The sequence below is a fragment of the Podarcis melisellensis genome (assembly GCF_964234715.1).
Source record: "Podarcis melisellensis genome assembly, chromosome: 2".
Classification (NCBI taxonomy): Eukaryota; Metazoa; Chordata; class Lepidosauria; order Squamata; family Lacertidae; genus Podarcis; species Podarcis melisellensis.
The window spans coordinates 59381481-59396427 of NC_138529.1; the positions used below are offsets into that span (position 1 = coordinate 59381481).

At 40.3% G+C, this 14947-nt stretch overlaps 1 protein-coding gene across 1 annotated transcript in view; it reads right to left on the reverse strand.

The window, feature by feature from the left end:
• Positions 1-14947, reverse strand: part of COL23A1 (collagen type XXIII alpha 1 chain) — a 314166-nt gene that overhangs the window by 115007 nt on the left and 184212 nt on the right. Inside the window, exon 3 of the mRNA XM_081900617.1 lies at positions 363-415. Coding sequence (XP_081756743.1) covers positions 363-415 — 53 coding nt within the window. The remainder of the gene's footprint in view (positions 1-362; positions 416-14947) is intronic.

Below are 14947 nucleotides of genomic sequence, written 5' to 3' on the forward strand. Positions count from 1 at the left end.
GAAGGGAAGAATCAGAACCACACTTACAAGTGTGCTCTTGATTTTTTCTTTGAAGTTTGAATCGCCTGACATCATGTGAAGTCAGGTGATTGACAGGTAGGTCAAAAATGGCCCGCAGAGGACAAGTCAAATCTGAACCCAGCATTAGCCCTTACAACAGAAAGAAATGGCTGAACATGTAAGTTTTTATTTGGTAGTCAGTAATTCAATAGGCTAAGAAATAGCTAAGAAAACAGTAAACATTCCACAGTTGGTGGCCTATTATGCATGAGAACGAGAACACTACTTTTCAAACCACCATTTTAAACCTTCCTCTCCTAGTTCACGTCAACAACTTACTAACATTTTTGCACAAGACATAGGGACTTACCTGGATCTCCTCGTCGTCCAGCCTTTCCTCGCCTTCCAGGTGGACCTGTGCAGGAGAAAAAAAAATACATACATGTAACTTTGGTCTCACTTATCCACCTTTCAGAAAACTTAAACCAGTTTACATGGGGATCCCAAGCAGTCTTCCACTGAGGCAGTGACCAGGTTGAGAAGCCTCTTTGGTTTTCACAATGCAATAGCATCATGTGCTGGGGTGAGGAATCTGCAGCCCAGATGCAGCCCTCCAATTGCATTCAGCTGCATGTGCCATAAGCCTCCTATGATACTGTGGCCCACATCTGCCTCTTTCGAATGCCCCTCAAGCACCTTCACATGCTTCCTCTTTGTTGACTCCTGAGGGATTGATGGCAATGGTGGAGAAATGCCAGGGGAAAAGAAGCTGAACAGAAGTCTAGTGTCCAGACCAAGGAAAGTAATAGTACCACTCTATTCTGCAGACCACACCTGGAATACAGTGTCTAATTCTGGGCACCACAATTTAAGAAGGATGTTGATAAGCTGGAACATGTGCAGAGGAGGGCAACCAAGATGATCAAGGGTCTGGAAACTAAGCCTTACGAGGAGTGCTTGAAGGAGCTGGGTATGTTTAGTCTGGAAAAGAGGAGATATGATAGCCATCTTCAAATATCTTAAGAGCTGTCACATGGAAGAGAGAACATGGTTGTTTTCTCCTGTTCTGGAGGGTAGGGCTTGAACCAATGGCTTCAAGTTATAAGAAAGGAGATTCCAACTAAACATTCAAAAAAAAATTCTGACAGTAAGAGCTGTTCAGCAGTGGAACAAACTCCCATAAGAGGTGGTGGGCTCTCCTTCCTTGGAGGTTTTTAAGCAGAGGTTAGATGACCATGTGTCATGGATGCTTTACCTGCAATTCCTGCATTGGATGAGATGGCCCTTGGGTGCCTTCCAACTCTAGGATTCTATGATACCACTGCCTTGCAGGGCATCCCTGGAGGTGGTGTGGGTGGCAAAAACAGGCAAGAATGGGAGAAATGGGGCAGTGGATGGGGGACGGGGAGGAAAGGAAAGGGTGTGTGGAACCAAAGCAGTCCTGTTAGGAAGAGGATAATAGGAATGACAGAGAGGTGAAGGGAGGAGAAAACCAAAACGAAGGTGTGGCCCAAAGGCACATGAAGCCACCACCCTGCTGAAGCTAAGTAGGTCTGGGTTTGGTGAGAATTTGATTGCCTGGGAACCACATGTGTATCACTTTCAGATCCATGATGGAAGAATGGCAGAATTTAAATTTAAGAAAATCTCTAAACAAATAAGGTTGAAGTGGCCCCCTGTCTTGCATTGCTGTATGGGGAAGGGAGAGGGGGACAGAAAGATAGAGGGATAGGGGAAAGTGGAATGGCCCTCCTGTCTTGCATCAAGCCTTGGGGAGGGACAGAGAGGAGAATAGGAGGGAAGGAGAGAAGGAAGCTGGAATGGGCCTTGTGATGGGGTGCCAGTGGGAAAGAGATATATGTCTGAGGTTGGTGGTCTTGCTTATTCAGCAGGGAAGATCTGAAGCCACTGCAATCAACAGGCAGTGTGAAAAATGATAGAAGTACTACTCCTTTTTAAAAACAACAAGAAGAAAGCTTTCCATCTGTAACACTGTATTGTCAGCTTTTACAATACTGCATGTTTTCATCATCTGCATTGTTGTATAAACGCTTCAGTTAGTGGAAACCATATAAAAAGATCTAGACTATTAGACATTCCCAGTCTATGAAATAATTGTTGAACTGCCAAAAAAATGTTTCCTTTCTACATATGTAAAAGAGGTATTAGCCAAGATCTAGAGATCCCACTTGAAACATAAACAACACTTGTTAATAGTCTTGCCTGCACTGCAATACTCTTGTGAAGCCCAAGGGAGAATTTCATATACTGTACACAGACCAAGAAGGAGAACACACTTAATCATACAGTTATGTATGTGAAAATCCCACAAGTCCTTGAAGATGGCAGTGTCCTTAAACTGCAGCAATATAAGCATACTAAAGAGGCTGCATAGCACAGAGGTCAGTGTACTCATAATAGTTTTCTTCTAAACCTTAATCCTGTGGCAAACTGAACCATGTAAAATATTACAGATATGCATTGCAGATTAATTTCTTTTTTGGGTACTGTGTCGTCTTGCCCTGCCTTATCCCACCCAGCAGTTGCTGTAGTGTCAAAGCACCAGCATGCTGATTCACACACTTGATTTCATCATGGACTCTATCAGGACAGCAGCTCACATGATATCAATATCTAACAATAAATTGGTTAATATTACCTACTATACATAGAATTATTGGAGGGCTTTGTGTTTCTAGCTGGTTCGATTTCCAGGTAAACTCCTGCTAGGTTTGCACTGGGCCCCGGATTCCAGCTAATCCAAAATTAGGAAGGTTGTAGAGGGGAATGAAAGGCATACAATGAGATACCATAGCTGTCAACTTTCCCCCTTTTGTTGCGAGGAATCCTATTCAGAATAAGGGAATTTCCCTTAAAAAAAGGGAAACGTTGACAGCTATGTGAGATTCACACACAGCCTTATGATTCAAAACAGCTCAGGGGGGTTGTTTATTTACAGATTTGCAATATCAAAATTTTCGAAAAGGCATACACATCCCTTTCCCCAATGCCAGTTACAAGACAGCTGGATGAAGCAGAAAGACTCCTTCTTCATAACTGAATCCGCATGAAAGAAGTCTATTTTAAATGGAGATGCTGAAGCTGCCAGTTGCTTCAGGCTCTTCCACAGGGACTGCTATACAGAGCACAGGCTGGTTGTTGTTTTTGTGTGGGGTTTTTTTGTGGGGATGGGAAGGCTTGGGTATGTTGGGTTGGCTGTTTGGGGCCAGAGACCATGAGCAAATTTGGAGAAGATTTTGACTGTAGGTGGACACATACTCATTGGACATGCATGGCGGCAAATGTGGGCAGTGGGAAGAGTCCCAGTTTGTAAACAGTTTGTATACAGTTATGTACTCCCCACCCTGTCCAGAGGGAGCTTAAATCTTTGGTTTAGCATTCCTAAGCTTGTTTGTAACATGACAACTCTGATGAGCACTGATATATTAAACCTCTCATGGGTTCTTTCAATGTATGAGGGGATAGTTTCCCTAAAGCAGAGTTGGGTAAGATGTGGTCCTCCAGACGATGTTGGATCCAGCGCCTATCAGCCTTAGCAGCACAGCCAATAGTAAGGGACAATGGGAGTTGTAGTTCAGCAACATCTGGAGACCTACAGGGTAACTACCCCCGTGCTAGAGAAAAGGGGAGAAGCAGCTAGAACAATTGATCATCAGCTTATATTGTATTCCATTGAAATAACTTGGTATACAAATCCCATTGTGTACTTGACGAAAACTGATGACCATCTATCACAAGTAGCTACGACTAAGGCCAAGGAATATTTCCATATACTTTTATACTCTGCAAGATACCTACAGTCTTGGGTTTGTTTGTTTTTAACAATAATATCTTATTCAGGGATAGTATATTACTGAAAATCTGTACTATCTCTTCTGTTTATTGTTGTTTTATTATTATATCTGTATTGCTGGATTTTAGAAGTATGTGGCAATGGAAATCATTATAAATAACCTGGATATAAGATTTGCACCAAGGTATCCAGAATAATATGGTTAGATCAGAACAGTACAACAGGGAAAGCGTCCTGTTCCAACTTTCACGGGGAAAGTAGTTTAACTGGTTGCAATTTATTGAGTGGAAGAATATGTACTGTTTTTAATTTTTACAGCATCTTGTAGTCAGTGATGAGTGCTAACACAATGCTCATTTTAATGCCTTGTTTACTAGCCATTCAACAGTGAATATAAAGAAACTTCAGCACCAACTAGTAAACTGGACTGATTATCACTTGTTATCAAATGGCAACTGTTTTATGATGTATATCAACAATTCCTCATAATGTTTCCAGATTGTGAAGTGTTTCTTGTTTTGTTCTGTTGTTCCTAATAAGCTCAATATTCCTATAGAAATAGGCCTGCTTTGCTGGAATGTGACAAGATGTTGAGGAGTACGCTGTTTTATGCTTTGTATTTACACTGCACTCACAAAAAACTTCCATAAAAATGTAAATAAAGGACTCTTGTTCAAAGAACCACAAGAAGAAATCATCTTTGTTGTTGCTGCGTTGACATTAACGAGACAGAAATCTGAATTAGACTGCACCAGAATGAAACAAGTATGTTTTGAGAAAAGCACGAACTTTTAATTACTGCTAAGCATTGATCTTTAAAAGCAAACAGAAAACCTTTTTAGTTCTTTTGGGAAGAGTAAATAGTATGGAACATAGGAATCAATACCATTTTATAAAGTATTTGTTGCCATCAAATCACTATAAAAAGAGGAATATTTTATTTATACATCTCTCCCTTCTATTGCTAGTTATAGACAGAACTCAACCAGAATTTAACACTACAGGCTATTGAATGGTTACACTATGCTCTGCTGTAAAGGTAAAGGGACCCCTGACCATTAGGTCCAGTTGCGGATGACTCTGGGGTTGCGGTGCTCATCTCGCTTTATTGGCCAAGGGAGCCGGTGTATAGCTTCCGGGTCATGTAGCCAGCAGGACTAAGCCGCTTCCGGCGAACCAGAGCAGCGCACGGAAATGCTGTTTACCTTCCAGCCAGAGCGGTACCTATTTATCTACTTGCACTTCATGCTTTCAAACTGCTTGGTTGGCAGGAGCAGGGACCAAGCAACGGGAGCTCACCCGATCGCGGGGATTCGAACCGCTGACCTTCTGATCGGCAAGCCCGAGGCTCAGTGGTTTAACCCACAGTGCCTGTCTAATTACAACTATGCTGGAAATGACCTATTCTTACTCAGTTGTCATGGGTGGTTTGCCAGTGCTTCTACTGAGAGGAAACTGCAATTTCCTCAGTAATCAATTTATAATATTCTGTCAATCACCTTTATTCCTTTTACAATTTATAGTTCTTCACACATCTCATTCCCAGCTTGTGGGCTTCCCATGGCCATCTAGTTAGCTACTGTGAAAACAGTATGGAGGACTAGATGGGGCTTTGCTCTGATTCTTCAGAACTTTCTTTATGCTGTATGTAGAATAGGATTGTGCAGGTATCATAAGCACCTACAGATTAGTGCCTGTGACAGCAGGAAATTTAATTTTGTAATTTTGCATATTATTTTTAATTAGACACCTTGTAATGCTAAGGACCCAAACTATGACTTAATGAGAATGAGTAAGCATGTCCGTCCGTCCATCCATCCATCCATCCATCCATCCAAGATTTACATAATTACCAACATAACAAAGTCAGGAACAATAAATAAAACACATCAAAATTCAATGTAGAAGTAATAGAAGGTAAAAACAAAACCCTATCTAGAATCTATGACATACTTTTAGAGTGGTATACAAAGGACGAGGAGGTGAAGGAGGCAATGATTAAATGGGCAATTGACTTTGGTTATAACATCAATTTTGAAAGGTGGCTGGAAGTGTGGAATTGTAACATAAAGTTTACAGCATGCATGTCTCTGAGAGAAAATGTTTGGAAGATGCTATATAGGTGGTACCACACCCCTGTGAAGTTGGCTAAAATGTATAGACTAAAAGATAAGAAATGCTGGAAATGTGGGGAGGTGGAGGGTGACCTATATCATCTATGGTGGACATGCAAAAAGGTGAAAGGCTTTTGGGAATCGGTTTACAATGAGCTTAAAAGAATATTTAAATACACCTTTCCCAAAAGACCCGAAGCCTTTTTTGCTGGGAATGACGGGTAAAGATATTAAGAAAGAAGATAGAACGATATTCCTCTATGCCACCACAGCAGCGAGAATTTTATTGGCACAATATTGGAAAGTGGAAACTATCCCCAATATAAATGATTGGCAAATTAAAATGATAAAATATGCTGAGCTTGATAAATTAACAGGTAAATTAAGAGACCACGATGAACAGAAATCTCTGAAAAATTGGAGTAAATACTGGAACTATATTGGAATAAATGCTTAATGTGATTGGCGGGGTCAGAGCAAATACTACCAGCGTGTGAATTTAGGTCTATAGATTAAAAATCAAATACGTAATGGAAGCAGATATTCGATACTTACCAAAAGGATGGAAGGAAGTCCAGGAGGTGGTTTTTGTGTGTGGGGGGGGGGGGTTTGTTTTTGTTTTATCTTTTACTGTTTTGCGAAATAGCCAGATTAATCTATCTTTGTATAGTTAGAGAGAGGAAAAAGTTGGCTTGTATATCTTGACTCTTTTTTTTTTTTGTCACAAATTTTTCTTTTGTATTTGGATGTATGTTTGTTACGTGCATAACCTTAATAAAAATGTATTTGGAAAAAAAAAACACATCAAAAAGTACACAACCAAATGGAAAACAATTTCCATATAAATCATAAAATCTAAAACTAAGAATGCAGCTTTAGTATCACAATTTAAAATGACATCGATAAAAAATAAAAACAATTTTAAAAAACAAAAACAAAAACGGAGCCCTCTCTGCCCAGCAGCAGCAGCAGTCCTTTATGAGAAGCACCCAGGGAGAATACCACAACTGTTTTGCTCTTCCCTCAGTCCTTCTGCTGCCACAAGACCTGGAGCTAAGCCATAGTTTGGTGTAGTGTTAAATGCAAACCTGGGCTACAGTTTGTTTCGATTCAAACAAACTCTGAGCTATAAGCAAAGTTTGTTCTTGGTTAACTATTTGCAGTTTGTATGCAGGGGGTACATAATGATATGCCAAACTACAGCTTAGCTCTGGGTATCACTGCAGCAGCAGCACTGGGGAGGCCAGGGGCACCGGTTTTCGTCCTCCACACTCTCCCTGCCTCAATGGGATGCCCACCCATCCCAGCAGACCTGGCCAGACAGGGGTATGGGGGGTGCATTGCATGTGTGATGTTATGCACATGCGACGCCCCTCCCCCAACGTTGGGCCCAACTTGGCTTGCCTGGGGGAGGCTCCCTGCATGCTTGCTTTTCACTAAGTCATAGTTTGGCTTAGCATCATGTGGAAACAAGGCCACTGAGTGTTTATGCCTATAATCTGGAAGAACACCCAGCAAACATTACCAAGTAATATTTCAGCATTACAACAGCACAATTTAGTAAACCTTCTACCAACTGCCTGCCCCCATTTGCCATGAACTACAGCACATTAATCCTAAATTGTTTTTTTAGTCGTAAAAAAAACTTTCTCAACACATACACGCGAAGAACAGGAGGTGGGGAAAAGCTTAGGCAACATTTCCTCATTTGGATTATACTTGGAATCCCAGGCACAGACTGATAATGACATGGACGCTGCACATACTTTGTATGACAAACAGGATGGGCGACTTTTAAACTATGCCGGATGTGTAGTGCTCCGCCATCAGGAATCACTTTCTGTAAGCCCTTTTTACAGCTTCCTATGGGAAAATTGGTTCAAATTGAAAGAACAAAGCAATGTGAAATGAGGCAATTTTATATAAAAATAGATATGAAGCAATACTGCTCGAAGAAGTATCCAAATATTTGTACAAGATGGCACTAGTGGTGCTGCAATTGACATCTGGCAGTTTCTAAAACCTAAATAGCCAGAGCAATTAAGTACATTTCATTATTAATTTGGTGAGCATCATCCAAGGGGCCTTCAAGCATAACTGAAGAAAAACCGAGAAGAACTAGGCAGCATTCTTTTTCAAAAACTGAGGCGCAATTTAGGTTGCTATCAGAATATCCCTAGCAATTGGAGACTTTTGTGAAGCATGCCACCCACACTTTATAAATTTATCATGCATGGGGCGGGCACAATATTTGATAAGCAGATAGGTATCTTCCTTAAAATGAGTCAGGCCACTAGTCCATCTAGCTCACTACTATTTACACTGAGTGGCAAAGGCTTTGCAGGGTTTCAGAGAGGGAGCATTGCATGGAAATGTCAAAGATTGAACACAGGAGCTTTTACATACAGAGCAGTTACACTATCACTGAGATACTATCCTCCCACCCCTTTTCTGAATGTTTGTGTAGGGGGGAGATGTACTGGTAGACTTGGCCTAAAACAAGGACTTTTTTCAGGCTGGAATTCCCCACCTCTCAGTTGGGGACCATTGCCATTATAAGAGAGTTCATAGTTAAGTTCCGGCACCTCTTTTTCTAGAAAAACAACACTATCTAAAACCCTAGCACTGACTTGCTATCTTCCAGAGAGGCATACATACAATGACACACCTTTCAGTGAAAATGCAGTTGAATTCCACCATGCATCTTTATAAGCAAAATAAAAAATTGCCAAAGGCATTTTTAATGCTAGGGATTATTTCACCAGCATATTTCTCAAGAATGTAATAACTAATATTGGGGATTTTCCTACCTACCTCCATACCAAACAACTTCTAATATTTGAATTAGGAATTCAAACTGTGAAGTAAAAAGTTATATAACCCAACCAAATTTCAAGCAGCAAACAAAATGCAGCTTTCTCCAAACTTTCCAGGTGTTCTAGTGAAGGTATGGAAGGGTCTTATGGCTCAGTTATTAATCAAACCTCTCTGTGTGTGTGTGGGGTCCCACACGTAATTCCCCACCCGTTCCAGACAAAAAAAGTTACATATGGAAGCTTTTGCACTGTTCAATCAGTATTTAAAAAGCAATATTCTTTTTTATAGAGGCAGTCAAATACATGTAGGATACCTTGTATGGGAATACTCAGAACTCCAAAAATAAAATGAAATTCAATTTATTTTGTGGCCTAAAACTAACAATGGAGCTATTTGTAATGTTCAATTTCAAAAGACAATTTCATGCTGGGAATTTCAGCTATAAAAATTCCAACAGCATTTATTTCCAGAACTATTCAAAATAAAACAAATAAATTACACATTTGGCTAAATTACATATTTCAGCTTCCACCTCCTAGTCCTGTGCTGTTATACAAGCATATGCCAACATGACAACATTTCCCTCTTTCTTTTCTTATAGACATGAACACACTGTGTAGCAGAAGCATTGCAGACTGGATCTAAGAGGCTGAAATATTTCTGTGCAGAAGTGAAATGCATAAATAATTTTTTTTTAAACACAACTAGCATCCTCAAGTACTAAACAGTGATGACTGAACTAACCCTTTGCATGATTTGGAAAGCATTTGATTTTTCTACACACTCTCAATGTTTTTTTTTAAAAAAACCTTCTAAGCCACTTCTGAAAAAGAATGACGAAAACAAATGTGAGGAAGGGAGTCCTCGGCTCTCTCTTCCAATTATATAAACATACTATCTCCAAGCAAACTTATGAAAGGACGGGGGAACTGGGAACAATGATAGAATGGCTTACTGAAGCTAGGAATGAACCCACTAACATTGCAGTTAAGAAGAGGCCCGTACAGCATTTTCTGGTTCAACCAGTGAACGTGTCCTGCTACCAGCCTTTTCATCTTTCCTTTGGAATAAAATATGGCTGGAAGAGAGGGTCTGTTGGGAGAACTGCCTGGAGAGGGGGGCAAATTGCATTACTGTGCATACTATGCCTGGGTTCTGAGGGGCCAGGTTCATAGAAAGGAATGGATTTCTAAATGGGGAAGTTCATAATCCAAAGTCCTCCCATTTCAAATTCATTTCCATTACTAGTGCCATAGCGTTTGAACGGCACTGGTCTTTGAATGCTAAAATTCATTCGGTAATACAATCTTCAAAAACCCAGATGTTGCTGGATAACCTGTCCCATATTTCCTGACCGTTGGGCATGGTGTCTCAGGCTAAGTGAATTGTGACCCCAAACAGATAAAGGGCACCAGGTTGGTGAAAGGCTGTGGTAATAGAAGTTTGTGACCTTCAGGAGAGTAGGCTTCTTTGACAGTTGGTACTCTGTACAGTGGTATCTCGGGTTAAGTACTTAATTCGTTCCAGAGGTCCATTCTTAACCTGAAACTGTTCTTAACCTGAAGCACCACTTTAGCTAATGGGGCCTCCTGCTGCTGCTGTGCCGCCAGAGCACGATTTCTGTTCTTATCCTGAAGCAAAGTTCTTAACCTGAAGCACTATTTCTGGGTTAGCGGAGTCTGTAACCTGAAGCATATGTAACCTGAAGCGTATGTAACCCAGGGTACCACTGTATTTTGATTTTATGACATTTGAGACTGCAATCCTAACACTACCTATGTGGGAGAAAGACCAGTTTGAACAGTAGAACTTGCTTCAGTAGAACTGTACTTCAAAAATCAAGAATCACTGTGAGAAAACCTAGCTTTACCATAAAACTACTCCAAGTATAATTTTAAAGTAAACCCAATGCTTAGCCACTTAGATGACCTTAAAAAAACCCTCAGCTAATATTAGACAGTAGAAAAATTTGACACATGCACATGAATCAAGGCATCTCTGTCTCATGAACACCACACACTCGCATACCCCATAGCCAACAAACATAATATGACTGTATGTGGGAAAATTGGTTTTGTACTAAACACGAACCAAAGAGCTGTAGTAAGCTGACACCATAATAACACTACTTTAAGCTCCTCCAGAAGTATTCTGTCAAGAGACATGGGAGGATTAAAAAAGCAGGGTGTCTAAAACGAATCCTCCCATGGCATTCACAAGCAATCAAGAGAGGAAACACATTTAGGAACCACTTTACTCTAAAGTCCTTTGCCAACAGGTCAAAGCATATCAATTACCCAATTGGCCTTCTCAGAGCAGCGAGACAGGAGCTGGATTAGTTTTAATTGCTCAGCTAACATTTATCCTCTACACACAGAAAAAAGGCTAGTTTCCTATCCAATTAATGCTTAACTTTTACCTTTAAAGAGTAAACATTCACCATTGTGCAGAGCACCACAAATAATTATGTATGTATTATTAGTCTGGGAGATAGTTGAATCAATAAAAAGAAAATGTGGTCATTAATCTCTCACCCACATCCCACCACCCAATGACTACTGCACACAGATGCTAAGAAAATTGCTGCAGCTGAATACAGAGCAGAGTTAGTGATGTTTTGAAGGGGCCCAACTGAGTGAAGGGAAACTAAAAATAAAAATAAAAATAAAAATGCAGAGTAAGGGCTAGCATTCGGTTTTCTGAGGGGGGTCATGGGCACATAGAAGCTGTTTACAAATCCTCTCCCCTTGTTGCTTCCAAACCTCCCTTCCAACCTGTCATTTTCTTAGCAAATTGTTACCAGGCATACACTGAATTGTCACAGAAAGTACTACTCAATGTTATTCTTATTAATGAAAGATGCTGTGGCATCAAACTGTCTTAAGTGAATGCAATCTGGAGGTCAGCAGAGGTGGATCCCACATTTTGGGAGTGATTCCCACCCACTGTTGGCAGAAGCCTAGTCAGGGCAAACAGAGATGGCAGCTGCCCCAGAAAACCAGACCTTGGCTTCTTTCTTACTCAGATGATTTGGTGCCCGTGTGAGTGAAGAGTGTTCCTAGCAGATGCAAAGCCACCTCTTCCTTCACCTGAAAACAGGCAGCACCAGTAACAAGGAAACAAAATGAAATGAAACTGAAACAAAACAAACAAAAATAAAGGACTGACATTCCCAAGTTCCTGCTTCCCTGCAACTCCAGCTCCTATTCTGCTCCAGCCTGGCTTGACCTTGACGGGCTGAGACTGGAAAGCCAGACTTCCCACACTAGGAGAACACAAGTCGTATGAAAATCCCCAGTGCTCAATGTCTATGTTCTGTTCTTAAAGAACATAGTCTCTCGTTCTTCCTGCCACAGAAACATGCGGCAGAGAGCTTAATTTGGTTTATCACCTCATTATAAGCTAGCCATGTGAAGTGGCTTTTAGATTTTTGAAAATGTAAGCTGTACAATAAGAAGGGACACCAAACCCACAAAGGTACTTTTAGCTGGTCATTTTTCTCAGCTGTGGCTGCTTTTATCCCTGCCATTTTCTGATAGCTCCCTGGCACTGCTGCCACTACCCTTGTAGAAGGGTGAGCATGACTGAATTTATGATGCGAACACTCACTTTATATATACACTTTCCAACAGAGAATGCTTATTTTTTTGGCAGTAGTTTATGCTTCCATATGTTTGGAGGAGGGGAAGAAACAGTTCAAGGCCAGATTTCTATTTTGAACATATGCTTCTGGGTAGCTGCTTAAGTTAAAATTTCAGGAAAAAAAGAAAAGAAAAGCTGATATAGTTTGAATGTTTTTCTCTTCCAAACATAAAACATATGCATATGTTCTCATCCTTATCATGTCTCAGAATATTGGCCACTACATGTATCTTATCTATCCAACACATGCACTCCAAAGGGCTGTCAAGTTAACCCCATGTTAGTTAAAACCTACATTGATTGTTTGCAGTGCTTAACTACCTTGAAAACCAGAGAGTAAAGCCAATACATATTGAATTAAGATCACTGACTATGATCTAACAGACTTAAAAACCCTTAAGGCCACTGAAATCAATGGGATTAATCAATCACTCTTAATTCCACACTGGGTTGTAGCCAATCACAATGTGTCAGTCTAACCTATACCTAACCAAACCTAGATTGATATTACAAGGACAAAATGAGAAACAAGTCATTTATCAGCCTGATGAGGACCAAGCATGCTCATTAGGCATGGCATAATGCTTGACTGTTGTGGGATAAGGGAGAATGGAAAATGTGGAGAGGAAATGGAATGGATTGGGTGGAATTCTGAACAGGGACTCTACAATGAAACATTTTGTGGAAAGTCCCATTGGCAACAGATAATCCACTACCAAAAAACCTCTCTTCCAAATTGTTATGACCCTGAGACCTTGCACTGCATGGTGGAGGACTTGGGGGGAAGAACCACCAGTACCTTCTTTAAGTATAGAGAACACAGTCCTGCCACCACCCTCAGACTCAGAGGATGAGCCTCTGTCTCTCCAACCTTGAGATGTCAATTAAGCACCAGCCCTTTCACCAGCCAGCCAGTCAACCAGCCAGCCAATTCCTGTAGAAAGGCCACACTTTAGGCCTGCTCAGTCTAAACATGTTTACTTGCTCTAGCTCCTTGTAGAAGAAATGTCTGTTGTAGCTGCTTTAGCAGAGCTCTAAGGAGCTGTCCAAGGTTCTGTATGCTCTCTGTTGGACTTGTGGTTGGGCACTACCTGCTTCCCTTGTGAATCTCATGCGCCAACTGGACACAAATGCTATAAGTGTTATAAGAATAAATGATAAATGAAAGTTAATCAAAAAGCATACACTTGGGTGGAAGTTGTGGAGAACAGGGTAACATATATTAAAGTGTCTGGAAGCTACCATACTCTTGAGGTTACAGTCCTTGTTTTCATTTATTTATAAAACCCTAAAATACAACAAGGAGGGCTTTTCGTGAAGGTAACAACATACATGGGAATTTTATTAGTAGTATAAACTCCAATTCATGAACATCACAAAAATGTAAAGAAGCAATTGACAAGAATGTTATTCTCCCTTGAACATTTCCATGAATTGCAAGGCACCTCTGCATTAGAAGAAAATAACATTAATGTTATTGCATAGTTCCTTCAATATAAATAAAAAGGAGACAAGCTTAAAACTCAGGGCTAATGTAAATGAAACCTTTTCAGCTTTACTATTGGTTCAGCTTCATGAATGCAGTGGTTATATGAAACTAAGATCTCTATTCAAAAAATGTGGGCAGTGCTGAAATAGGAAATGCGTCCAACAATCAGATAATCAAGGGGCAGAGTCCTTCAAATCTCACTGCACCCTTGTAATCAGCTAATGTAAAATTGGGGGAAAGGTTTTTTTTTTTTTTTGCTTATGTGATATTAGTAAGTTTACATATTGGAGAAATTATGAAGATTATTGAGATTCATTCAGATGAAATATACACTGGATCATGCTGCATAGCTATAATCAAAAACAGATGCACCTCATTGAACTTGGTGGGACCAACTTCAGAATAAGCATGCTGAAAATTGTGCTGCAAACAGATTGATGGTTTTGTAGCTTTAAGTGATCCACAATCAAATGAAAGCATTCTTGGAACACAGCAACAGATCCTGATAACAGAGAGGCCATAAAAATTTATATGCTAGATCTGTATACATAAGAAATGCAGTCCACCCAGAATGCACATAATTAACAGCTTTTGGTTGTTTTGTGGCAGGCATAGCCAAACTCGGCCCTCCAGATGTTTTGGGACTACAACTCACATCATCCCTAGCTAACAGGACCAGTAGTCAGGGATGGTGGGAGTTGTAGTCCCAAAACATCTGGAGGGTCGAGTTTGCCTACGCCTGTTTTATGGTGTTGGCTGGGGCAGGGTGCTCACTTTCATATTTGGTAAGTTGCTTGCTTAATCACGGCAGTTTATCCTGAGACATTGCAACTTAATTACAACTGACACACTTAATGAAGTGTCCTGTACATATGCCCTAAGCAGCAAGAGCTATATGATCAAATAACATCTTCCATTAAAATTAACCAGATAACACATTATCAACAAATGTACTTGAATTATTATACCATTGTACTGAAAGTTGACAAAATGACCTCATATCAATTTGTTTGATTGTCCAAGCATTACTTCTGTTTAATCTTGATGCCGAAAAGAAAAGAAAAAAGCCAA